General features: G+C 46.9%; 1 protein-coding gene across 1 annotated transcript in view; it reads right to left on the bottom strand.

Annotated features, from left to right (window-relative positions):
- The window catches only part of LOC143956077 (uncharacterized), a 62579-nt gene extending 37153 nt beyond the window's left edge, over positions 1 to 25426 (bottom strand). The window contains 6 exon segments of the mRNA XM_077466202.1: positions 15158 to 15287; positions 17267 to 17476; positions 17566 to 17790; positions 17882 to 18082; positions 18163 to 18297; positions 20077 to 25426. Of these exon segments, the coding sequence (XP_077322328.1) occupies positions 15158 to 15287; positions 17267 to 17476; positions 17566 to 17790; positions 17882 to 18082; positions 18163 to 18258 (862 nt within the window). The 5' untranslated portion in view covers positions 18259 to 18297; positions 20077 to 25426.

Raw genomic sequence — 25426 nt, 5'->3', positions numbered from 1 at the left:
TACATTATAAGTTCCCGCACAAGTTTCTGTACATTCGAGACCCTAGAGCCATCCTCTTTACATCAGTGTCCCCAGAGTTAACACCTTTACATAAAAGTCTTCAAAGCTACCCCCTTACATCAGGGTCCCCAGAATCACCCCCTTTACATCAGGGTCTCCAAAGCCCCCCTCCCCCTACACCAGGGTCCCCAGAGTCACTTCATTAAATCAGGGTCCCCAGAATCCCCCCATTCATCGGTCCCCCCTTCTAGTTACTTCAAGGTCCCAAGAGTCTCCTCTTACAACAGAGCCCTCATCCTTACATCAGGGACCCCAGAGCTACCCATCGTACACCAGGGTACCCAGAGCCACTCCTCCCTACTTCAGCATCCCCCCTTACTTTAGGGTCTCCAGAGCCTCCCCTTTACAGTAGGGTCACCAGAGCCATCACCATTACATCAGGTTCCCCCGAGCCAACCCATTTACATTAGGGTCCCCAGAGCCTCCTACTTACATCAGGGTCCCCAGAGTTACCCCATTTACCTCAAAGTCTTCAGAGCCACTGCCTTACATCAGGGTCCGCAGAATCACCCATTTTACATCAGGGTCTGCAGAATCACCTACTTTACATCAGGTTCCCCAATGCTATCCCATTTACATCAGGGTCCCCAGAGCCGTGATATACAGCACTGACACCTGCACCGTAAGCAGCCCCAGGATGAAGTCAGCACAGCACAGGGATGGTGGGAGCCCCTCATAATGAGCATAGCACAGGGATGGTGGGAGCCCCTCATAATATGCACAGCAGAGGTACAGCCCCAGGAGGAAGTCAGCACAGCACAGGGATGGTGGGAGCCCCTCATAATAAGCAGCCCCAGGAGGAAGTCAGCACAGCACATTGATGGTGGGAGCCCCTCATAATGAGCATAGCACAGGGATGGTGGGAGCCCCTCATAATAAGCAGCCCCAGGAGGAAGTCAGCACAGCACAGGGATGGTGGGAGCCCCTCATAATAAGCTGCCCCAGTAGAAATATAACACCGCTCAACCTCTTCAAAGAGGAGGGTTCGGGCATATAGTACGGTGTGCTTTTTTTGGACAAGGAAGTGAGCCAAATGAAGAAAGAAGGTCTGTGTGCTCAATTAAAAAAAATTGCTTTTAGACATATACATGGTCTACTGGTCACCTGTGTTGAATTCCTCCGAGATCCATGCCTCATTCATTTTTATGTGAGGTAGTTAACACTGTCGTGAGCTAGGCGAGTACGCTTATCGGTCACGATCCCCCCTGCTGCACTGAACGTCCTTTCGGACAGGACACTGGATGAGGGGCAAGCCAACAGTTCGATTGCAAATTGGGCAAGCTCTGGCCAGAGGTCAAGCCTGCCCACCCAGTAGTCCAGGGATTCATCACTCCTCAGAGCGTCCACATCGGCCGTTAACCCGATGTAGTCGGACACCTGACGGTCTAGGCGTTCCTTAATGCTGGATCCGGATGACACCTGTCGATGGGTCGGCTGAAAGAATGACCTCATATCCGAAGTCACCAACACATCTTCAAACCGGCCTCTTCTTGCAGGCGTTGTTGGATTGGTACCCGCAACTCCTTCTCTGGGAGTAGGAATTGCTCCTCTGCCAGCGCACGCAAAAGCAGAATGCAGCATTTCTCAAAGCAAGGCCTGGAAGTACTCCATTCTGCCAGCCCTCTGTGACGGCTGTAGCTTTTCCGCCATTTTGTGTTTGTACCGGGGGTCTAAGTATGTTGCCACCCAGTACTGGTCCTTGACCCTTATGCTTTTTATACGGGGGTCCCTATTAAAACACTGGAGCATGAAGGCCCCCATTTGCACTAAACTGGAAGCGGTGTGGTGGCCTGGCTCCTGCTCATCATCCAGGATAATGTCGTCCTCTTCATTCTCCTCTCCCCATCCATGCACAACAACAGGGATCCCAGAAAGGTTTAAAGCATGCTCTTCTTGCTCCTCCTTATCCGCCCCGGCACCATCCTCCTCTGACTCCTCTTCAGACTCCTGTTGTTGACTTGTCTCAGATAGAGTAGCCCCCCTGGGAATTCATCCAGGATTGCGACTTCCTCATCTTCCCGCTAATGCTCCTCCACAGCTTGATCAATGACACGACGCAATGCACGCTCCATAAAGAAGGCATAAGGTACCATGTCACTGATGGTGCCATGGCTGCGACTGACCAGTTTGGTGATCTCCTCAAATGGCCGCAGAAGTCTGCATGCATCGCGCATGAGCAGCCACTGGCGTGGTGAAAAAAAAAACAGCTCCCCAGAACCTGTTCTGCCGCAGAGTTCATACAGGTAGACGTTAACTGCACGTTTCTGCTGAAGCAGCCTATCAAGCATATAGAAGGTTGAGTTGCATTGCGTCGGGCAATCGCAAATAAGACGTCTGACCAGCAGATTGTGTCGCCGCTGAATGTCAGCAAGGCGAACCATGGCCGTGTAAGATCTTCTGAAATGGGCCGAGATTTTCCTTGCCTGCCGCAAGATGTTCTGGACCCCAGGGTATTTGACAACGAATCGCTGCACGACCAAGTTTAAGACGTGTGCCATGCATGGCACGTGCGTGATTTTGCCCTGTTTCAATGCGCTAAGCAGATTGGCACCGTTGTCACACACCACTTTGCCAACTGTCAAATTGAGCGGTGTTAGCCACTGATCTGCCTGTGAACATAAAGCTGAAAGGAGTGCCGGGCCAGTGTGGCTCTTGGCTTCCAGGCACAACAGACGCAGCATGGCATGGCAACATCTCACCTGGCATGTTGAATAGGTTCTGGGGAGCTTGGGCGGCGCAGCGGAAGAGACGCTAGCAGCGGAAAAGGAGGAGTCAGCCGAGGAGGAGAGGGAGGAGGATGGAGTAGGAGGAGGAGGAGAAGAAGGGCCAGGCCTGCATGCAATCGGTGGCGGTAAAACCAAATCTACACGGGTGCCACGGGTTACATGCTTGACGGCCGTCAGAAGGTTCACCCAGTGGGCAGTAAAAGTGATATACCTTCCCTGCCCGTGTTTGCTAGACCACGTGTCTGTGGTCAGATGTATCTTGGCACCGACACTGTGTGCCAGAGATACATTCACTTGCCGCTGAACATGGCCATATAGCTCTGGGATGCCCTTCTCTGAGAAATACTTCCTTCCTGGGACCTTCCATTGTGGTGTTCCAATGGCCACAAATTTGCGAAAGGCCTCCAAGTCCACCAGTTTATATGGCAGTAGTTGGCGGGCTATGAGTTTTGACAAGCCAGTCGTCAACCGTTGGGCAAGAGGGTTATCCGGCGTCATCATTTTTTTACGCTCGAACATTAGGCCCACGGAAGCCTGCCTTTTTGCAGAAAAACGTGAGCTTGGCGTGATGGAAGGTGGAGTGGAGGACAATTGTGAGGAGAGAGGAGAAGTAGAAGACGAGGCTGGACGGTGAGAGCCTGCAGTGTGGCTTTGTGTGTTCCATTGCTCCCACTGGGCTCGGTGATGGCTGCTCATGTGCCTTCTTAAGGCGGTCGTCCCTAGGTGAGTGTTGGGCTTACCGCGACTAATGCGTTGACTGCAAAGATTGCAGATGGCAACGCTATTGTCAGCAGCGGACACGTTAAAAAAAGCCCACACTGCGAAGCCATGTGCCGGTGTCCTGGGAGCGCCAGATGTGACCATACATGGTCGATGACTCGGTCCTGATACATTTGCAGTCTGCTTTGTCCCTCCTGTGCAATGTAAGTTATTCCTGCTTCTCCTCCCTATCTGCTGGTTCATATCTCCCTCTGAACTCCCCTCCTCTTCCTCTCTTGTGGGCACCCACGTGACATCACTAGACACGTCATCATCGACGTCACCTTCCCCACCGCTATAAGTAGAAATCTCGGAGTAGGCAGCAACACCGGGGACCAACCTCCTCCTTGGGCTGATCTGGGTACTGTCGTCAGACTGCAGAGTAGCGGTTGTTGCTACCTCCTCTTCCTGATCCAATACCAAGAGTGGCTGCGCATCAGAAATGTCTTGATATGGATCGGAAAATAATTCCTGTGACTCAAGCGGAAGGTATGTGGTGTTGTTGGTGGTAGTGTCTTTGGGGGTGCACATAGCAGAGAGTGAAGAAGAGGGTGCAGATCGAGAGGATGAGGAGGGTGCAGAAGAGTAAGGCTGAGTGAGCCACTCAACCAAGTCTGGTGCGTCCTTTAAATGAAGTGAACGCACCTTCTGCAACTTCCCACTTTGGCTTAAGCCTGTTGCTCCTACCCTACCCCTACCACCCCTGCGGAAGGGCCTGCCTCTTCCTCTGCCTGTCATTTTTTAAATGACCCTGTGACAAAACTCTCAGTCCCTATACTGCTGCAGTATAGGGCAGCGGTCAGCAGTAGTGCACCTCAGCCCTATGTATGGTGGACCTATACCAGTCCTTACGGAATAGCAGACTGTACCTCACTCAACCCTATGTACTGTAGCACCCTAGACCAAGTTACCAGTCCTTATAAGGACCTTTGTGGAACAAGTAGGTTGTGACTGATTAGCAGACTGTACGTCAGTCCCTATACTGATGAAGGACTGCTGCAGTATAGGGCAGCGGTCAACAGTAGTGCACCTCAACCCTATCTATTGTGGACCTATACCAGTCCTTATAGAATAGCAGACTGTACCTCACTCAACCCTATGTACTGTAGCACCCTAGACCAAGTTACCAGTCCTTATAATGACCTTTGTGGAACAAGTAGTGATGGACGAACTTCCGACGGGATGTTTCGCGAACGCGGACCGCGAACGCGGCCGATAGTTTGCGAACCGGAACGTTCGCGGCGGGCCCCATTGACTTCAATGGGAGGCGAACTTCGCAAACCTACAGGTCAAATTTGCAGCCACAAAATAATTATTAGCTGTGCAAACATAGTCCCACCACATGGCCAATGACATAACACATGTATGAGGTGAATATGGGATCGACAACTACAAGCATTCTTTTTTATATGGGAAATTGTTCTGACTAGGGATGAGCTTCGTGTTCGAGTCGAACGTACGTTCGACTCGAACGTTGGCTGTTCGTCCGTTCGGCGAAATCCGAACTCTTGGTCCGTTCGCGTCAAAATTCGTGTGGCGCGCACAGCCCACAATGCACTGCGATGGCGCAGTGCATTGCTGGCTCATGATTGGCCAAGCATGCACTGTGACCCCGCATGCTTGGCCAATCGCAGCGCCAGCAGCGAGGAGAGCCATGATTGGCCACAGGCATCCTGCCTGTGGCCAATCATAGCTCAGGCTGTGTAGTGCACGCCCCACACTATATAAGGCCGCCTTTGAGGCGGCCTCATGTAGTGTGTTGGCATCTGAAGCAGTGGGTGTTCTGTGTACCTTCAACACAGTACACACCGATCGTTTTTGGCTGATTTCCTATCTTGCTCTTGTGTAGTGGTTACTGTCTGTGCCCTGACCGCAGTATACACCACTATAGTCACCTCACCTATATAGCTAGTGGTCCATCTTTAATAATAGAGCTTGCAGTCAGTAGTGGCAGGAGATAGTGCGTGCTGTCTGCGTGCTCTGTACCCAGTACATACCGCTATAATCCACCTACATAGCTGTTCTCTATTTGAGCCCAATTGCCATCTGCAGAAGTTATTGGAAGTTGTGTGTGCTTCCAGCACAGCACAGTATACATCTGTATATACCCCTTTATCTCTGCTGTTCTATAAAAAAAGGCATCTGCAGGAGTTAGTGGAAGTTGTGTGTGCCTCTAGCACAATATAAACTACCCAACTACTGTTTTACCCAACTCCCTTCAGGCCATTACCATGTCTGGAAGGCCAGCAAGGAGAGGCAGACAGGCGCGAGCCGATAAAAGAGGGCAAGCAGGCTCTGTGTCTAGAGACAACAGTGCTGGTCGTGGACGCGGTGCATTGTCATCAGCACGTGGCCATGGGACACGCTTGTCCTTCTTTTCTGCAGCTGGACATGTTGAACCGCAACATGCCAACGACTTGGTAGAGTGGATGACCAAGCCCTCTTCATCCTCCTCATCCTCTCTCACCCAGTCTCAGGGTAGTAGCAAAGCAGCTGCCAACGCATCGTCTTCCCTCCTCTCAATGTCATCATCAGTGACTCCTTCCCTAGACCCACCACGTCCTCCTGAGGAGTCTCCTGAACTCTTTGAGCACAGTGTTGGGTACATGCTCCAGTAGGATGCCCAGTGTTTGGTGGGCTCTGATGATGACACTCAGCTAGAGGAAGGCAGTAGCGTGAGCGCAGAGAGAGGGGATGCTCAAGAAGGACAGCAATCTGGCAGTCATGTTCCACAAGCTGCAGCATACTGCCAGGTTTGCTACAGCGATGGAGAGGGAGGGGATGATGAGGGCACTGACTTCACGTGGGTGCCTGGAAGGAGGGAGGAGGAGGAGGAGGAGGATGATTGTGTCAGCATGGAGGTGGAGGCTGGCACTCAGCATCAGCATCAGCAGCAGTCTTATAGGGATGATTTACAGTCCCAAGAAACACGTGGACTTGTACGTGGCTGGGAGGAGGTAGCTGCGGATCATGTTGTCCTTAGTGACCCAGAGGACTCCGGACCAAATGCCTCAGCTAACCTACGCTGCATGGCCTCCCTGATCCTGCAAAGCCTGCGGAAGGATACTTGTATTCTTCGGATCAAGGAGAGGGACCATTACTGGCTGTCCACTCTCCTTGATACACGGTAGGGATGAGCCGAACACCCCCCTGTTCGGTTCGCACCAGAACCTGCGAACAGACCTAAACTTCGTGTGAACTTTAGAACCCTATTAAAGTCTATGGGACTTGAACGTTCACAATCTAAAGTGCTCATTTTAAAGGGTAATATGCAGGTTACTGTCCTAAAAAGTGTTTGGGTACCCGGGTCCTGCCCCAGGGGACATGGATCAATGCAAAAAAAAGTTTTAAAAACGGCCGTTTTTTCAGGAGCAGTGATTTTAATAATGATTAAAGTGAAACAATAAAAGTGTAATATTCCTTTAAATTTCTTAGCTGGGGGGTGTCTATAGTATGCCTGTGAAGGGGCGCATGTTTCTGGTGCTTAGAACTGTCCCTGCACAAAGTGTCATTTGTGCAGGAAAAAAAGTCTTTTAAAATCACTTGCGGCTATTGTCGGGTCCCGTAATACAGAGAACACTCAATGAGTGTTCTCTGCATTAGCCGACAATTCATTCATTCATTGGTAAAAAAAAAAAAAAAAAGCGTGGGGGTTCCCCTAAATTCAATTACCAGGCCCTTCAGGTCTGACATGGATATTAAGGGGAACCCCGTGTCAAATTTAAAAAAAAATTGACGTGGGGGTCCCCCTAAAAATCCATATCAGACCCTTTATCCGAGCACGCAACCTGGCAGGCCGCAGGAAAAGAGGGGGGGGACGAGAGAGCGGCCCCCCCTCCCTCCTGAACCATACCAGGCCACATACCCTCAACATTGGGAGGATGCTTTGGGGGTCTGTGACCCCTCAAAGCACCTTGTCCCCATGTTGATGAGGACAAGGGCCTCATCCTCACAACCCTGGCCGTTGGTTGTGAGGGTCTGCGGGTGGGGGGCTTATCAGAATCTGGAAGCCCCCTTTAACAAGGGGACCCCCAGATCCCGGCCCCCCCGTTTGAAATGGTAAGGGGGTACAAAAGTACCCCTACCATTTCACAAAGAAAGTGTCAAAATGGTTAAATAAAACAAACACACTTTTGAAAAATTCCTTTATTAAAAATAAAAAAAATTAAAAAAAGATTCCAGTGCTGCTAATCCACTCTTGCTATCCAGCGACGGGTCTCCGGGGTCCAGCGATGGATGATCATATCCAGCAACGGGGGATCTCTCAGTCCAGCGCTGTCCATACATCCTTCTTCTGTCTCCTCTCCGGAGACACTGCAGAGAGCACAGCGCTGACGTTTCTTATATTAGGAGGGCGGGGCCACCCGTCACCTGACCCCGCCCCTCTGACGCTGGAGAGGGAAGCCAGGGGTTCCCCAGTGATGTGTGGGTGACCCCGCCCCCTCTGATGTAACGGAAACCTGCGTTACATTTTTGCTTCTGGGTGATGCCACCAGCCCAATTTTTCAGCCCCTGTTTAACAGGGGCGTTTAATTACAATTTTTGATTCAATGCTTTGCAGCAGGGCTCATTCCTGCACCTTAAGTAGAGTATATGGGAGAGGTTGCAGTGTCGTGGCACCAGCACCAGTGCCTAAGGCCCAATTTTTCTGCCCCTGTTTAACAGGGGCGTTTAATTACAATTTTTGATGCAATGCTTTGCAGCAGGGCTCATTCCTGCACCACAACTAGAGTGTATGGGAGAGGTTGCAGTGTCATGGCACCAGCACCAGTGCTAAGGCCCAATTTTTCTGCCCCTGTTTAACAGGGGCGTTTAATTACAATTTTTGATGCAATGCTTTGCAGCAGGGCTCATTCCTGCACCACAACTAGAGTATATGGGAGAGGTTGCAGTGTCGTGGCACCAGCACCAGTGCCAGCAGCCCAATTTTTCAGCCCCTGTTTAACAGGGGCATGTAATTACAATTCTTGATATAATAGTTCACAGGAGGGCCCATTTCTGTGCCCACCCAGAGTAACTGTGAGGACTTATAGTGTTGTGGCACCAGCACCACAACCACCAAAGGTAAATTTTTCTACCACTGTTCAACAATGGCATGTAATTACAATTCTTCATATAATCGTTCACATCGAGGGCTTACAATGTTGCGACAACACCAACACCTTGTTCCGCCATTTCTGCAGAGCATATAGGGCAGGCCTCTACTTTCAAACATCCAAACATCCAACTTACAAACGTCTCCTACTTGCAAACGGAAGGAGATAACAGCAAGTGAGATGAAAAAAGACGGACGGCAAAACAAATTATACAGGGGTGAGGGGCAATGTATAATTTAGTGCAGAGGTGCCATGCGGTCTGTCAGGCTCCTCTGGTGGCGGGAAGAGGATTTGTGCAGGATCTATAGCGGATCTATAGCGGGCGCTCTGTCCTGTGCAAACGCTCACATGCCCGTTCAGGCCATGCCCCCGAACAAGTATTTTTAATCGCAAGTAATTATATTAGCAATAATATCTATTGTATTATTATATTACATTATTATTACATTGTATGGAGCAATTATATGCAAACTTAAATGAATATTTCACATATTTTGGTTTATGTATTTTTATAACATTCAACTTACAGTATATTCATTACATATTGCTTAATTGTACTTATTGAAATATATTAGTATCTATATTATTAATATGAAAAATTATGAATAAGTGAAATTATATGTAAAATAATCATTGTATTCTGAGAGGCCAATTACCTCACTACCAAGGTATCTGGAGCAAAAGCTAATTGCGTTGGTTAGACCAATGCCGCGTACACACGGTCGGACTTTCCGTGTGAGCTTGTTGTCGGAAAGTCCGACCATGTGTATGCTCCATCAAACATTTCCTGTCCGAATTTCCACCCATAAATGTTTGAGAGCAGGCTCTCAAATTTTCCACCAACTTCACTTTGTTGTCGGAAATTCTGATCGTGTGTACACAAGTCCGGCGCACAAAAGTTCATGCATGCTCAGGAGCCGCACTGGCTATTGAACTTCCTTTTTCTCGGCTCGTCGTACATCTTGTATGTCACTGCAATCTCACGTTCGGAATTTTGGGCCAACATTTGTGTGATCGTGTGTATGCAAGACAAGTTTGAGCCAACATCCTTCGGGAAAAAAAATCAACAGTTTTGTTGGCGGAAAGTCTGCTCGTGTGTATGCAGCATTACGTAAAGCAATATATTATAGGTAGAGACAAGAAGTCTGACATATGTTGTCAAAAAATAGAACCTTTAATATATGTATGATTTTCTTCAAGGCTGAGGTCAGAGGTTGTTTGAGAACAATCATGGTATTTTAAGTAAAGTTTCCAAAATCATTTTTAATACAATACTGCCCGCCTTTTGGTAACTATGTCATGAGTTCAATACTGCCCCTAGGCAGTTGTGCCATGATATAAACAGAAAAGTCAGTGTTAATACCCATACACCACAGATAGCAGAGCTCCCAGGTGCTCGATCCACAGTCACTGGCTGAGTAGATTGATGTGGACAAAATGATCCGCACTCCGGTTGTTGCTTTTAAAATTTCTTCATTTTATTGAATAGCCACAGTGAACAAACGCAGATTAAGTCAGTTGACGCATTTCATCCTATAAGGCCTTAGTCATAACCACGTTACAGATATAAAACTTTGAAACAGTAGTTCTAAAGATCACAGGCTCCATCCATTGTCTTAATTGACCGCAGGCAATTATCCAAAAAAAGAGAATCAGCTGCAATACATATAGGGTGATCCATGTGTATGCCACCAAATTTCACACACCTTGTAGTGATAATATGCACATGTATGTACACACACACGCATGTACACACATTCATACACGTATAAAGATATGCATAAGAAGGCACGCCATAAAATTAAAAAAAACATTTAAAAAGATGAAAAAAAATCCAGGTATGTTAAAAAATTAGTTCAATTAGTATGTTAAAAAATTAGTTAAATCCAGGTAAGTTAAAAACCAGAAGAGAGAAAAGAAAAAGAGAGTTGTGCCATGGTTACATAGTAAATAACATGTCATTTGACGGCATTGAAAATACATCCACGCCTAATTTTCTTTCTGGAATGAGAGTTTGAGAATGGATTGAGAGAATAACGGAAAAATAAGGGCCCTTTCACACTGGGGTGGTTTTCAGGCGCTACAGCACTAAAAATAGCGCCTGAAAAAACCGGCCCCTTTCACTCCAGTGAAAACGCCGGTAAAGCGCCGCTAAAAATAGCGGCGCTTTACCGTCGTCACCCGCACCGCCCCAGTGTGAAAGGGGCTTAAAGGAAGGGAAAGGTGTCCATCGAAACATACAGCTGACATCTCTTAAAAAGATTTTGATATTTCTGGTAAAGTAAAAACTTCTATTTAGCTGTACGAAATCAAGCTGAACGTATACCTAACTGGGCCATTTTAGTCTTTGTAGCATAAAATTGAAATATTTCTAACTGCAGTATGATCTGTTTAAAGAGATTTAAAGAGAAAAATACACATATTTGTATAATCTTGAGGCTAATTTCAGTTTCTAGTAAATGGCTTAGTTATATCTGCTTAAATATCAATTTCATTTAAAATGTATCTTTACCTTAAATATAATTCTGGTTAAAGCACCAACTCCGTACATGGCATAACAAGTTTGTCCATGTGCTGTTTAAAGTAATTTGAGCTTGCAAATGTCTGTTGTCTGAGAAAGGTCACGTGTCGATCTCAACACCTTGTTATTTTCACATTCTGCTGAGAGAGTGATGAGCTAGGTAATTACTTACAAAGCAGTTACTAAGTATTGCTACATTGGTGTTTTTGAAATAAGATTCTGTGGTTATTTCCTCCACACCTATATTATCCACATTATTGAAATACTGATACATATTCTTTGTTTGTTACCAATTACATTTTGATATTATTTTGCACCGATTTTTAGTAATAAATATATATATTTTTGCATTTTATTGTGTTCCTTTTGTCTTCAGGTTAGCGTGAATAAACTCATTTGAGTTATTTGTTGATTTTGCGGAAACAAGTAGGAATCACCTTAATCTTAAATCCTTGCTTATATTCATAAATATAGAACTGTTTAATTATTTCAGTATAAACATTCTGACAGCGTACCGCCTGTGTGCAGTCTCTTATGACATGAAAAACTTTTCCCACACTCAGGACAGCAATATGGCTTCTCACCGTGTGAGATCTTTGATGTACAACAAGCGCTGATTTCTGTATAAAACAGTTTCCACACTAAGGGCAAGAATACGGCTTCTCACCTTTGTGAGATCTTTGATGTGCAACAAGTGTTGATTTATGTATAAAACATTTTCCACACTCAGGGCAGGAAAGTGGCTTCTCACCTGTGTGAGATCTTTGATGTACAAACAGTGCTGACTTATGTATAAAACATTTTCCACACTCAGGGCAAGAATACGGCTTCTCACCTGTGTGAGATCTTTGATGTAGAACAAGAGCTGATTTCTGTATAAAACCTTTTCCACACTCAGGACAGGAATGCGGCTTCTCACCCGTGTGAGATCTTTGATGTACAACAAGTGCTGATTTATGTGTAAAACATTTTCCACACTCAGGGCAAGAATACGGCTTCTCACCCGTGTGAGATCTTTGATGTAGAACAAGAGCTGATTTATGTATAAAACATTTTCCACACTCAGGGCAAGAATACGGCTTCTCACCCGTGTGAGATCTTTGATGCACAACAAGCTCTGATTTCTGGAAAAAACATTTTCCACACTCAGGGCAAGAATGCGGCTTTTCACCCGTGTGATATCTTTGATGCACAACAAGCTCTGATTTCTGAAAAAAACATTTTCCACACTCAGGGCAGGAATACGGCTTCTCACCCGTGTGAGATCTTTGATGTACATCAAGTGCTGATTTCCGTCTAAAACATTTTCCACACTCAGGGCAAGAATACGGCTTCTCATCTGCGTGACATCTTTGATGTAGAACAAGCACTGATTTCCGTGTAAAACATTTTTCACACTCAGGGCAGGAAAACGGCTTCTCACCCGTGTGAGATCTTTGATGTACATCAAGTGCTGATTTCTGTCTAAAACATTTTCCACACTCAGGGCAAGAATACGGCTTCTCATCTGTGTGACATCTTTGATGTAGAACAAGCACTGATTTCCGTGTAAAACATTTTTCACACTCAGGGCAGGAAAACGGCTTCTCACCCGTGTGAGATCTTTGATGCACAACAAGCTCTGATTTCTCTATAAAACATTTTCCACACTCAGGGCAAGAATGCGGCTTTTCACCCGTGTGAGATCTTTGATGTACATCAAGTGCCGATTTCTGTATAAAACCTTTTCCACACTCAGGGCAAGAATACGGCTTCTCACCCGTGTGATAGCTTTGATGTAGAACAAGCGCTGATTTCTGTGTAAAACATTTTCCACACTCAGGGCAAGAATACGGCTTCTCACCTGTGTGAGATCTTTGATGTACAAAAAGTTCTGATTTTCTTATAAAACCTTTTCCACACTCAGGACAGGAATGTGGCTTCTCACCCGTGTGAGATCTCTGATGTACAACAAGTGCTGATTTCTGTCTAAAACATTTTCCACACTCAGGGCAAGAATGTGGCTTCTCACCAGTGTGAGACTTCTGATGTCTGACCAGCTGTGCTTTAACTGGAAAACATTTTTCACACTCAGGGCAGGAAAACGGCTTCTCACCCGTGTGAGATCTTTGATGTACATCAAGTGCTGATTTCCGTCTAAAACATTTTCCACACTCAGGGCAAGAATACGGCTTCTCATCTGTGTGACATCTTTGATGTAGAACAAGCACTGATTTCCGTGTAAAACATTTTTCACACTCAGGGCAAGAAAACGGCTTCTCACCCGTGTGAGATCTTTGATGCACAACAAGCTCTGATTTCTCTATAAAACATTTTCCACACTCAGGGCAAGAATGCGGCTTTTCACCCGTGTGATATCTTTGATGTAGAACAAGCGCTGATTTCTGTATAAAACCTTTTCCACACTCAGGGCAAGAATACGGCTTCTCACCCATGTGATATCTTTGATGTAGAACAAGCGCTGATTTCTGTGTAAAACATTTTCCACACTCAGGGCAAGAATACGGCTTCTCACCTGTGTGAGATCTTTGATGTACAACAAGTTCTGATTTTCTTATAAAACCTTTTCCACACTCAGGACAGGAATGTGGCTTCTCACCAGTGTGAGATCTTTGATGTACAACAAGTGCTGACTTATATATAAAACATTTTCCACATTCAGGGCAGGAATGCGGCTTCTCATCCGTGTGAGATCTTTGATGTTCAACAAGTGCCGATTTCTGTCTAAAACATTTTCCACACTCAGGGCAAGAATGTGGCTTCTCACCCGTGTGAGACTTCTGATGTCTGACCAACTGTGCTTTAACTGGAAAACATTTTTCACACTCAAGGCAGGAATATGGCTTCTCCCCAGTGTGGGTTCTCTGATGTGTGACCAAATGTGATTTATATGCAAAATATTTCCCACACTCAGAACAGTTATGAAGTCCATCCTCCCTGTGAGTGCCATGATGTAAAAAAAGACCTAAACCAGAGCTAAAACTTTTCCCACATTGAGGACAGGGAAATGTCTTCTCCTGAATTCCGGCACCATCCCTCACAGTACGAGGTTGCTCAGGGTCAGAGGGTTTCCATGGTCTATCCACACTGTGAAGTCCACCAATCATAGTTGAGCTCATTGTCTTTTCTCCTCCACAATCTCCTGTGATGTCATCATCTTCCATTTTCCAACCTGGAGATAAAGTCAGACGATCCTTTGAAGGTTTCTCCACAGTGTGGTCTGGAAAAAATATAAAAACCATTACCAATAAATATGAGCAGGTTAGTTAAACACTTTCCGACTGCCTTATAGCACGTTTACCTCTATAGGGCATCAGCTCTGCGCAGGCTTATGCATATATATGTAATCCCGCACTTCCGGGACGCGCATGCATCGCTTCTGCTGTTTTTCTTTACAACAGAAGCCAATCTGCAGGTGGCAGGCACTCAATGCCCTCTGGCACCCGCTGATTGTCGGTAAACAACGCCGAGCGCAGACCTGTCTATGTAAACAAGGCAGTTCGTCATTCTGATGGGGAGGAGGGGGGGGGGGGGTGGATGGATGGATTTTGTGTCCATGCAATTTATTCTCTTCCCCTAGTGAAAGCACCTCACGCAGTACACAAAAACACTGGCTAGGCACACAGTTAACACTTTGGTCACCCTGGTGTTTAATCCCTTTACTTGCCAGTGTCATTAGTATAGCGACAGTGTATGCTTTTAGCACTGATCACTATATTAGTGTCACTGGTTCTGACCAAGTGTCAAAAATGTCTGAGTGTACGCCGCAATATTGCAGTCCTGCTAAAAAATTCCATAAATATATCCGATAGTTTGTAGACGCTGTAAAGTTTGCGTAAACCAATCAATTTACTCTTATTGGGGATTTTTTTTTTACCAAAAATATATAGCAGAATACATATTGGCCTTGTGACCATAGGCCTAGGCTTCTGGTGAGATGTTACTCAGTGTGCAGTAACAGAGCAGAGATAAGAGAAGAATATATGATGGGTCACCTGTGCTGATCTCTGTAGGAGTGTCCTCCTCTATGAATGTCCTCGTCATTCCAGCCTCCTCCGTATATTGCTGATCATCCCTCACATACGTCTCTTCTACGTCACCCTCAATATTTATCAGATCTTCACCCTAAACCAACAGAATATCAGAAAATAGAAGGTTTTGCATATTTTTTTGTATTGAAACACAGTCAGGTTTTTACGGCTGCCCACTGGAGGTTGAGACACCTGCAAACATAAAAATTGTAAGGGAGCCCCCCTTTCTATTCAGTGTCCATTCGTTTTGTGGAAAAGCGAGAGCAAAATAAACACAAAGCTTTGGGACCTCTGTCCCTCAATGGACGCCAAGAACCAGATGTTATAGGAAGTATAAAACAAATATTTTCTCTTTCGTGTCCCTTGAGGGACACGGGAATTTTTGATACAATCAGAACATCCAAAAGAAGCCCAACAAAGGCAACTAAGGGGGTGGACAACAGCCAGTGGTAGGTTCAAAAGAGACTGAAAACTCTCATGCCGCGTACACACGATCGGAATTCTCGTCGGAAAAAGCTCTGAAGGTTTTCCTGACGGAATTCTGACGGAATTCGGCTCAAGCTGTCTTGCCTACACACGGTTACATCAAATTCCGATCATTTATAACGTGGTGACGTGACTAGAAAAAGGAATTTCAATAGCCAGTAGCTTCTGTCTCATAGTTGAATCTGAGCATGCGTGAATTTTGGCATATCGGAATTCCATACACACGATCGGAATTACCGATCTATCTGGAAAATTGAGAATATGCTATAAATTTTTGGCTGGCGGAAGGAAATTCGGACAGCTAAATTCCGATGGAGCGTACACACGGTCGCATTTTCCGATGAAAAGCTCTCATCGGTCCTTTTCTGGCCGGAATTCCGATCGTGTGTACGCGGCATCAGAAAGAATAACCCCCAAATCTGAACCAGATAGGACAAAGCACCCTACAAAACAGGGGAAGCTGCCAATGACCAATGGAAGGCCACAGAGAATCAACCTGACGCTCAGACCTGGACAGAAGAGATCACTGCCAAGGGGGGTGACTCCACCTGAAAGAACACCAAGCCTCAACCAGCAAGAGAATATGAAACCCATCAAAACTGGTGGAACTGTAGAACTACACTGTCCATATCCGGTATAAAAGGTACATTCATTGAAACTATAATCTTGTGTTCATCGTGTTGATTTGAATGTTTCCCAGAGCTCGGAGAGAATTTCCCACCGATTGTCCAGGTCTAAGCAGAATAAACCTTAACAGACCCCCTGTTCAGTTTGCAACAGAACTTTCGAACATTGCGAAAGTTCGGAACCGAATGACGAACCCCAATGAAGTCTATGGGACCTAAACGTTATATTCAACACCCCTACTAACCTGTCCCTATACCAATCATTGATCTCAATTCCACTACTCTGTCCCTATATCATGCCAGAGATTAACGAGGAACCACAGAGCTCTGTGGAAGAAACAGGAGGGGATCGGAACTCCCCGGTCTTGTCGACATCTGAAGAAGACTTCAGCAGACATCAGAGCTCTGTTTAGAGAGATAAGAATTTACCTTAACAGAGAAAAAGTTAAATTTGGGACTGGCCAAAGCTTTCATTGCTTCAGCCAATCAGGGCTTTCAGTGCACTGCATGCCGGCGCTGTGCACTGTGGTCATTCGGCTGGATGAAATCCCCGATAACTCGGTGGTTCGGCGACCTGCCAATGTTCTGCCTGAACTCATGCCCGGGCTAAACCCTTCGCCCATCCCCATCTTGCTCCAAGTGAGCCTGGTATGTCTGAATAATGGGACTGTATTCTGGAAATGTAGAGTTTTGGAGATCCAGAGGGTGAGATAAGTGGGTTTGGCTGATATTAATGAGGGGTGTGTCATATGTTAACCAGCTTCTTTGCATTAATGATGAAAATGGCATATATCTCTGTATATCCTGAAATGTAAACTATTTAGCACTTTCATCTTTTCGCCACATATATGGGTTCAATAGACTCAGATGATATTGTCAAGCACACAGTGGTCTAGAATCTTCTACAAGGAAACATGCTTGTGTATAAATCATAACTACCAAAATATCATTCATCATCTACCTGATAAAGTCTTGCGTAGTTGTGATCTTCCTGTGTGGAATGTCTTGGACTCTCTGTTGGGTCTCTGTGGCTGGATGACTCCACCGTGGTGTCCTGTTGCAGATCTTCGTGTCCAATTGGAAACTGTGACTCCTCCATCACCCCGTCCTGATCACCCTCCTCTTTTATCTCTTCGTTAAGCTCAAATGTAGGATCACTCAGGTTTCCACTCTGAATATATAATAAAAATGACATCAATGGTAACAATGCAGATAATGTACAGATCCTAATGATACTATCAGTGATTGTTCCTCATCTACCTGATGATGGTGGGGGATGGTGTGACCTTCCTGTGTGGAATCCCGGGAATACAGAGGAGGACTGGAGCATCTCTCTGGTGGGTTTCTGGTATTATGTGGCCCCATCATGAAATCCTTATACAGATCCGCGTTTCCTTCAAAAAACTCCTTCATCGCTCTATACTGCTCATCCGCCATTTTAAACTCTTCTTGAGCATCAACTTTAGAATCTCCAAGGTTTCCACTCTAAACATATAATAAAATAATCACATCAATGGTAACAATGCAGATAATGTACAGATCCTAATGATACTATCAGTGATTGTTCCTCATCTACCTGATGATGGTGGGGGATGGTGTGACCTTCCTGTGTGGAATCCCGGGAATACAGAGGAGGACTGGAGCATCTCTCTGGTGGGTTTCTGTTATTAGGTGTCTCGGTAATATCCTTGTGTCCATATGAAGGTTCCTCCACCACACCATTCTCCTCATCTTCCTCTTCATTAATACCAATATTATTATCCATGATGTTTGCACTCTGAATATATAATACAACATTCATTGTGACACATATGCTTGTATAATAATCATAACCACCAATAATTGTTCATTATCTACCTGATCATGTGGTACGTTGTCATCATCTTCATGTGTGTCCATCATGACGTCCTTGTAGAGATCCTTGTGTCCTTCTAAATACTCCCACTCCTCCATAGAGAAATAGACAGTGACATCCTGACACCTTATAGGAACCTGACACACACAATGATACAGTCACCATCCAGACACATCCCTTGTCTGTTACTGGATAATGTCCCAGAATTCCCAGAATCCTCCTCACCTCTCCTGTCAGCAGCTCCATCACATCAAGTTCATGGTGACCTCTAGAACATTTTTTATCATCGTTTACATAGATAGTACTGTGCAGCTATTAGAGACACTGTTGTTCTTTTTAGGTAGTGGTAGCTGTTAGTATCTGCTACTTGCCCCGAGTCATCACTCTGTACTCCTGATAAAGGGCAAAGCCTTTGATCAGCCTTTACTAATTGGCTGCCTGGGTACCTGGGGGGCAGGGCATTTTTTTCAGTGGGAATGCAGTTTCGGCACCTCCAGCACTGAATGTATGTACTGGCAAGGGGTGTGCTGGTGGGTTTATGGATATTTGCTACTGAGGATCTATTGTCCCTGGGATCTATTGTCGCTGGGGGGGGTCTATTGTTGCTGGTAGGGGATTTTGCTGCTGGGGGATCTTATGTTGCTGAGGGGGAAATTATTGCTGGGAGGGGTCTATTATTACTGGGGGTCTTTTGTCACTGGTGGGGGGATTTTGTTGCTGGAAGGGATCTACTCTGGAAAGAAGGGTTTCCTGATGCTGGCTGCTGGGAGATTTATTGTTTCTGGAATATATTGTCGCTGGGGGAAGGGGGGATCTATTGTTTCAGGGGGTCATTTGTTGCTGGTGGGGTATTTTTTTCTGGAGGGGTCTTATGTAACTGGGGGGAGGGCAATCATTGCTAGGAGAAATCTACGGTTGAGGGAAGGGTCTTCGGATGATGGCAGATCAATTGTTACTGGTGGAGGTCTATTGGTTCAGGGGGTGGGGGTCTATTGTTTCAGGGGATCAATTGTTGCTGGTGGTGGATTTTTTTCTGGGGGGGGGGGCAATCATTGCTGGGAGGGATCTACTGTTGAGGAAGGGGTCTTTGGATGATGACAGATCAATTGTTACAGGTGGAGGTCTAGAGGTCTATTTTTGCAAGGGGGGGGGGGGTTCTCTTGTTGCTGGCTGCAGGGGATCTATTTTACTGCTTTCCATGTTTTCATTAGCAAATTGCTTAGCACCACAACATCATACTTGGTTTTGCATTCAAGGAGTAGGTCAAGGGAATGACTCGGAATAGGGAGTACCTACACCTATTCTCTGACAGAAAAAGCCCTGCCTGGGGGACAATCTGTGGTGGGCATGGTTCCTAGACATGTTTCTGGAGGCCAGTGTGCTCTTTTTTTTCTTTTGCTGTACTTGTATCCACTCTGATGAAGACCAAATGCTGGATGACGTGTTCCTCAGAAACCAACTCTTCCCAGAGTGTTGATGTTCTGGTGCCCTCCCTGTGGTTTCCAAGCCCGATGACCTCAACCCCACTACTCTGTCCCCCTACCATGTCCTGTAGTGACATGAAGGCCAAAGAGATGGAATCTCAGAGCTCTGTTGAGGACCAGGAGATCGGCACTCCCCAGTCGTGTCGGTTTCTGAAGAAGACTTCAGATGACATTGGAGCTTCGTTCAGAGAGGTGAGAATTTACCTTTTACAGGGAAAACTTTTATTTGGGTTTGACGTTTGGTCATACTTTTTTCTTATATTTTAGTATTTCAGTTCAATACGTCAAATGATCTAAAATCCGATGAAATACCAAGAGCGACAAAAACACTTTGCGTAGATAAACAAGTATATCGAAAGGGCAACACGGGACAGAGAAATTTGGTTCCAAATAATAGACAATGATAAGATCTATGATCAAATATCTTATTACCTCCTCTGCTGCCAGGTTAAATGATGTCTTCCCTACTATTCCTCCCACATGGAAAGTCCTTTGTGCTCCGTACAGCGCTTCATGTCTTCTCTCGGCTTCGATCTGACTCACCTCTCACCCGGAACTTCCTGTCTGTACCTGACATCACTTCCTGTCTACCATAGAGACTTCCTGTCTGGGTAGAAGTGAGATCACCACCTTGTGCAGCTCAGAGGAACTGCAGCCCCCGAGAAACATCTCGTAGTGTGAACACGGCCTTGTGCGGTGTGTGTATGTACCGTATGTCCTTATAGATGGGGTCATCTCCACTCCCACCGAGAGGGGATAGAAATATATTTCTGCTCGGGATGAGGGATTTTGGTTCAGTGGATTTTAAAGTGAAATTACGGATTTTTGCCAAATTCCTGTTAGCTTTTGATTTGCAAAATAGGCAAAAGTTGCTTAATTGAAAAAACTCTCTATAATTATATGATAAAAAACCTTCCCATGTTGCTTTGCAAGACCTGTGACACTTCTGTGTCCGCCCCTAGTACCAATCAGTGATTATCCAATCCCCTTTGGTTATAAGCCAACTTTACCCCCTTTGTGCATTCCAACTGTTCACATCAGATCCCCCCTTACATCCTATCATAGTTCCCCTTACATCAGAGTCCTCTTTCTACATTATAAGTTCCCGCACAAGTTCCTGTACATTCGAGACCCTAGAGCCCTCCTCTTTACATCAGTGTCCCCAGAGTTAACACCTTTACATAAAAGTCACTTCATTAAATCAGGGTCCCCAGAATCCCCTCATTCATCGGTCCCCCCTTCTAGTTACTTCAAGGTCCCAAGAGTCTCCTCTTACAAAAGAGCCCTCATCCTTACATCAGGGACCCCAGAGCTACCCATCGTACACCAGGGTACCCAGAGCCACTCCCCCCTACTTCAGCATCCCCCCTTACTTTAGGGTCTCCAGAGCCTCCCCTTTACAGTAGGGTCACCAGAGCCATCACCATTACATCAGGTTCCCCCGAGCCAACCCATTTACATTAGGGTCCCCAGAGCCTCCTACTTACATCAGGGTCCCCAGAGTTACCCCATTTACCTCAAAGTCTTCAGAGCCACTGCCTTACATCAGGGTCCGCAGAATCACCCATTTTACACCAGGGTCTGCAGAATCACCTACTTTACATCAGGTTCCCCAATTCTATCCCATTTACATCAGGGTCCCCAGAGCCGTGATATACAGCACTGACACCTGCACCGTAAGCAGCCCCAGGATGAAGTCAGCACAGCACAGGGATGGTGGGAGCCCCTCATAATGAGCATAGCACAGGGATGGTGGGAGCCCCTCATAATATGCACAGCAGAGGTACAGCCCCAGGAGGAAGTCAGCACAGCACAGGGATGGTGGGAGCCCCTCATAATAAGCAGCCCCAGGAGGAATTCAGCACAGCACATGGATGGTGGGAGCCCCTCATAATGAGCATAGCACAGGGATGGTGGGAGCCCCTCATAATAAGCAGCCCCAGGAGGAAGTCAGCACAGCACAGGGATGGTGGGAGCCCCTCATAATAAGCAGCCCCAGTAGAAATATAACACCGCTCAACCTCTTCAAAGAGGAGGGTACGGGCATATAGTACGGTGTGCTTTTTTTGGACAAGGAAGTGAGCCAAATGAAGAAAGAAGGTCTGTGTGCTCGATGAAAAAAATTGCTTATAGACATATACATGGTCTACTGGTCACCTGTGTTGAATTCCTCCGAGATCCATGCCTCATTCATTTTTAGAAATGTGAGGTAGTTAACACTGTCGTGAGCTAGGCGAGTACGCTTATCGGTCACGATCCCCCCTGCTGCACTGAACGTCCTTTCGGACAGGACACTGGATGAGGGGCAAGCCAACAGTTCGATTGCAAATTGGGCAAGCTCTGGCCAGAGGTCAAGCCTGCCCACCCAGTAGTCCAGGGGTTCAGCACTCCTCAGAGCGTCCACATCGGCCGTTAACCCGATGTAGTCAGACACCTGACGGTCTAGGCATTCCTTAATGCTGGATCCGGATGACACCTGTCGATGGGTTGGCTGAAAGAATGACCTCATATCCGAAGTCACTAACACATCTTCAAACCGGCCTCTTCTTGCAGGCGTTGTTGGATTGGTACCCGCAACTCCTTCTCTGGGAGTAGGAATTGCTCCTCTACCAGCGCACGCAAAAGCAGAATGCAGCATTTCTCGAAGCAAGGCCTGGAAGTGCTCCATTCTGCCAGCCCTCTGTGACGGCGGTAGCATTTCCGCCATTTTGTGTTTGTACCGGGGGTCTAAGTACGTTGCCACCCAGTACTGGTCCTTGACCCTTATGCTTTTTATACGGGGGTCCCTATTAAAACACTGGAGCATGAAGGCCCCCATTTGCACTAAAGTGGAAGCGGTGTGGTGGCCTGGCTCCTGCTCATCATCCAGGATAATGTCGTCCTCTTCATTCTCCTCTCCCCATCCACGCACAACAACAGGGATCCCAGAAAGGTTTAAAGCATGCTCTTCTTGCTCCTCCTTATCCGCCCCGGCACCATCCTCCTCTGACTCCTCTTCAGACTCCTGTTGTTGACTTGTCTCAGATAGAGTAGCCCCCCTGGGAATTCATCCAGCATTGTGACTTCCTCATCTTCCCGCTCCTCCACAGCTTGATCAATGACACGACGCAATGCACGCTCCATAAAGAAGGCATAAGGTACCATGTCACTGATGGTGCCATGGCTGCGACTGACCAGTTTGGTGATCTCCTCAAATGGCCGCAGAAGACTGCATGCATCGCGCATGAGCAGCCACTGGCGTGGTGAAAAAAAAAACAGCTCCCCAGAACCGGTTCTGCCGCAGAGTTCATACAGGTAGACGTTAACTGCACGTTTCTGCTGGAGCAGCCTATCAAGCATATAGAAGGTTGAGTTCCTTCACGTCGGGCAATCACAAATAAGACGTCTGACCGGCAGATTGTGTCGCCGCTGAATGTCAGCAAGGCGAGCCATGGCCGTGTAAGATCTTCTGAAATGGGCCGATATTTTCCTTGCCTGCCGCAAGATGTCCTGGACCCCAGGGTATTTGACAACGAATCGCTGAACGACCAAGTTTAAGACGTGTGCCATGCATGGCACATGCGTGATTTAGCCCTGTTTCAATGCGCTAAGCAGATTGGCACCGTTGTCACACACCACTTTACCAACTGTCAAATTGAGCGGTGTTAGCCACTGATCTGCCTGTGAACGCAAAGCTGAAAGGAGTGCCGGGCCAGTGTGGCTCTTGGCTTCCAGGCACAACAGACGCAGCACGGCATGGCAACGTCTCACCTGGCATGTGGAATAGGTTCTGGGGAGCTTGGGCGGTGCAGCGGAAGAGACCCTAGCAGCGGAAAAGGAGGAGTCAGCTGAGGAGGAGAGGGAGGGGGATGGAGTAGGAGGAGGAGGAGAAGAAGAGTCAGGCCTGCATGCAATCCGTGGCGGTAAAACCAAATCTACATGGGTGCCACGGGTTACATGCTTGACGGCCGTCAGAAGGTTCACCCAGTGGGCAGTAAAAGTGATATACCTTCCCTGCCCGTGTTTGCTAGACCACGTGTCTGTGGTCAGATGTATCTTGGCACCGACAGTGTGTGCCAGAGATACATTCACTTGCCGCTGAACATGGCCATATAGCTCTGGGATGCCCTTCTCTGAGAAATACTTCCTTCCTGGGACCTTCCATTGTGGTGTTCCAATGGCCACAAATTTGCGAAAGGCCTCCGAGTCCACCAGTTTATATGGCAGTAGTTGGCGGGCTATGAGTTCTGACAAGCCAGCCGTCAACCGTTGGGCAAGAGGGTTATACGGCATCATCATTTTTTTATGCTCGAACATTAGGCCCACGGAAGCCTGACTTTTGCAGAAAAACATGAGCTTGGCGTGATGGAAGGTGGAGTGGAGGACAATTGTGAGGAGAGAGGAGAAGGAGAAGTAGAAGACGAGGCTGGACGGTGAGAGCCTGCAGTGTGGCTTTGTGTGTCCCATGTGCCTTCTTAAGGCGGTCATCCCTAGGTGAGTGTTGGGCTTACCGCGACTAATGCATTGACTGCAAAGATTGCAGATGGCAACGCTATTGTCAGCAGCGGACACGTTAAAAAAAGCCCACACTGCGGAGCCATGTGCCGGTGTCCTGGGAGCGCCAGATGTGACCGTACATGGTCGATGACTCGCTACGGATACATTTGCAGTCTGCTTTGTCCCTCCTGTGCAATGTAAGTTATTCCTGCTTCTCCTCCCTATCTGCTGGTCCATATCTCCCTCTGAACTCCCCTCCTCTTCCTCTTTTGTGGGCACCCACGTGACATCCCTAGACACGTCATCATCAACGTCACCTTCCCCACCGCTATAAGTAGAGATCTCGGAGTAGGCAGCAACACTGGGGACCAACCTCCTCCTTGGGCTGATCTGGGTACTGTCGTCAGACTGCTGAGTAGCGGTTGTTGCTACCTCCTCTTCCTGATCCAATACCAAGAGTGGCTGCGCATCAGAAATGTCCTCTTGATATGGATCGGAAAATAATTCCTGTGACTCAAGAGGAAGGTATATGGTGGTGATGGTGTTGGTGGTAGTGTCTTTGGGGGTGCACATAGCAGAGAGTGAAGAAGAGGGTGCAGATCGAGAGGATGAGGAGGGTGCAGAAGAGTAAGGCTGAGCGAGCCATTCAACCAAGTCTGGTGCGTCCTTTAAAGTAATTGAACGCACCTTCTGCAACTTCTCACTTTGGCTCAAGCCTGTTGCTCCTGCCCTACCCCTACCACCCCTGCGGAAGGGCCTGCCTCTTCCTCTGCCTGTCATTTTTTAAATTACCCTGTGACAAAACTCTCAGTCCCTATACCAATGAAGGACTGCTGCAGTATAGGGCAGCGGTCAGCAGTAGTGCACCTCAACCCTATGTATTGTGGACCGATACTAGTCCTTATAGAATAGCAGACTGTACCTCACTCAACTCTATGTACTGTAGCACCCTAGACAGACCAAGTTACCAGTCCTGATAAAGAGCTTTGTGGACCAAGTAGGTTGTGTGTGAGTGATTAGCAGACTGTACGTCAGTCCCTATACCGATGAAGGACTGCTGCAGTATAGGGCATTGGTCAGCAGTAGTGCACCTCAACCCTATGTATTGTGGACCGATACCAGTCCTTATAGAATAGCAGACTGTACCTCACTCAAGCCTATGTACTGTAGCACCCTAGACAGACCAAGTTACCAGTCCTGATAAAGAGCTTTGTGGAACAAGTGAGTTGTGAATGATTAGCAGACTGCAGCAGAAGGGCAGCAGTCAAGTATAATATTCTTTCTATATTTGGAAGAAAGAATATTA

The sequence above is a fragment of the Lithobates pipiens genome, unplaced genomic scaffold (genome assembly GCF_037356315.1).
Source record: "Lithobates pipiens isolate NorthernLeopardFrog02 unplaced genomic scaffold, aLitPip1_a1.2 Scaffold_35, whole genome shotgun sequence".
In the NCBI taxonomy this organism is placed as follows: Eukaryota; Metazoa; Chordata; class Amphibia; order Anura; family Ranidae; genus Lithobates; species Lithobates pipiens.
Note: the sequence above shows the minus strand (reverse complement) of the source record. Positions and strands in the feature narration are given on the sequence as shown.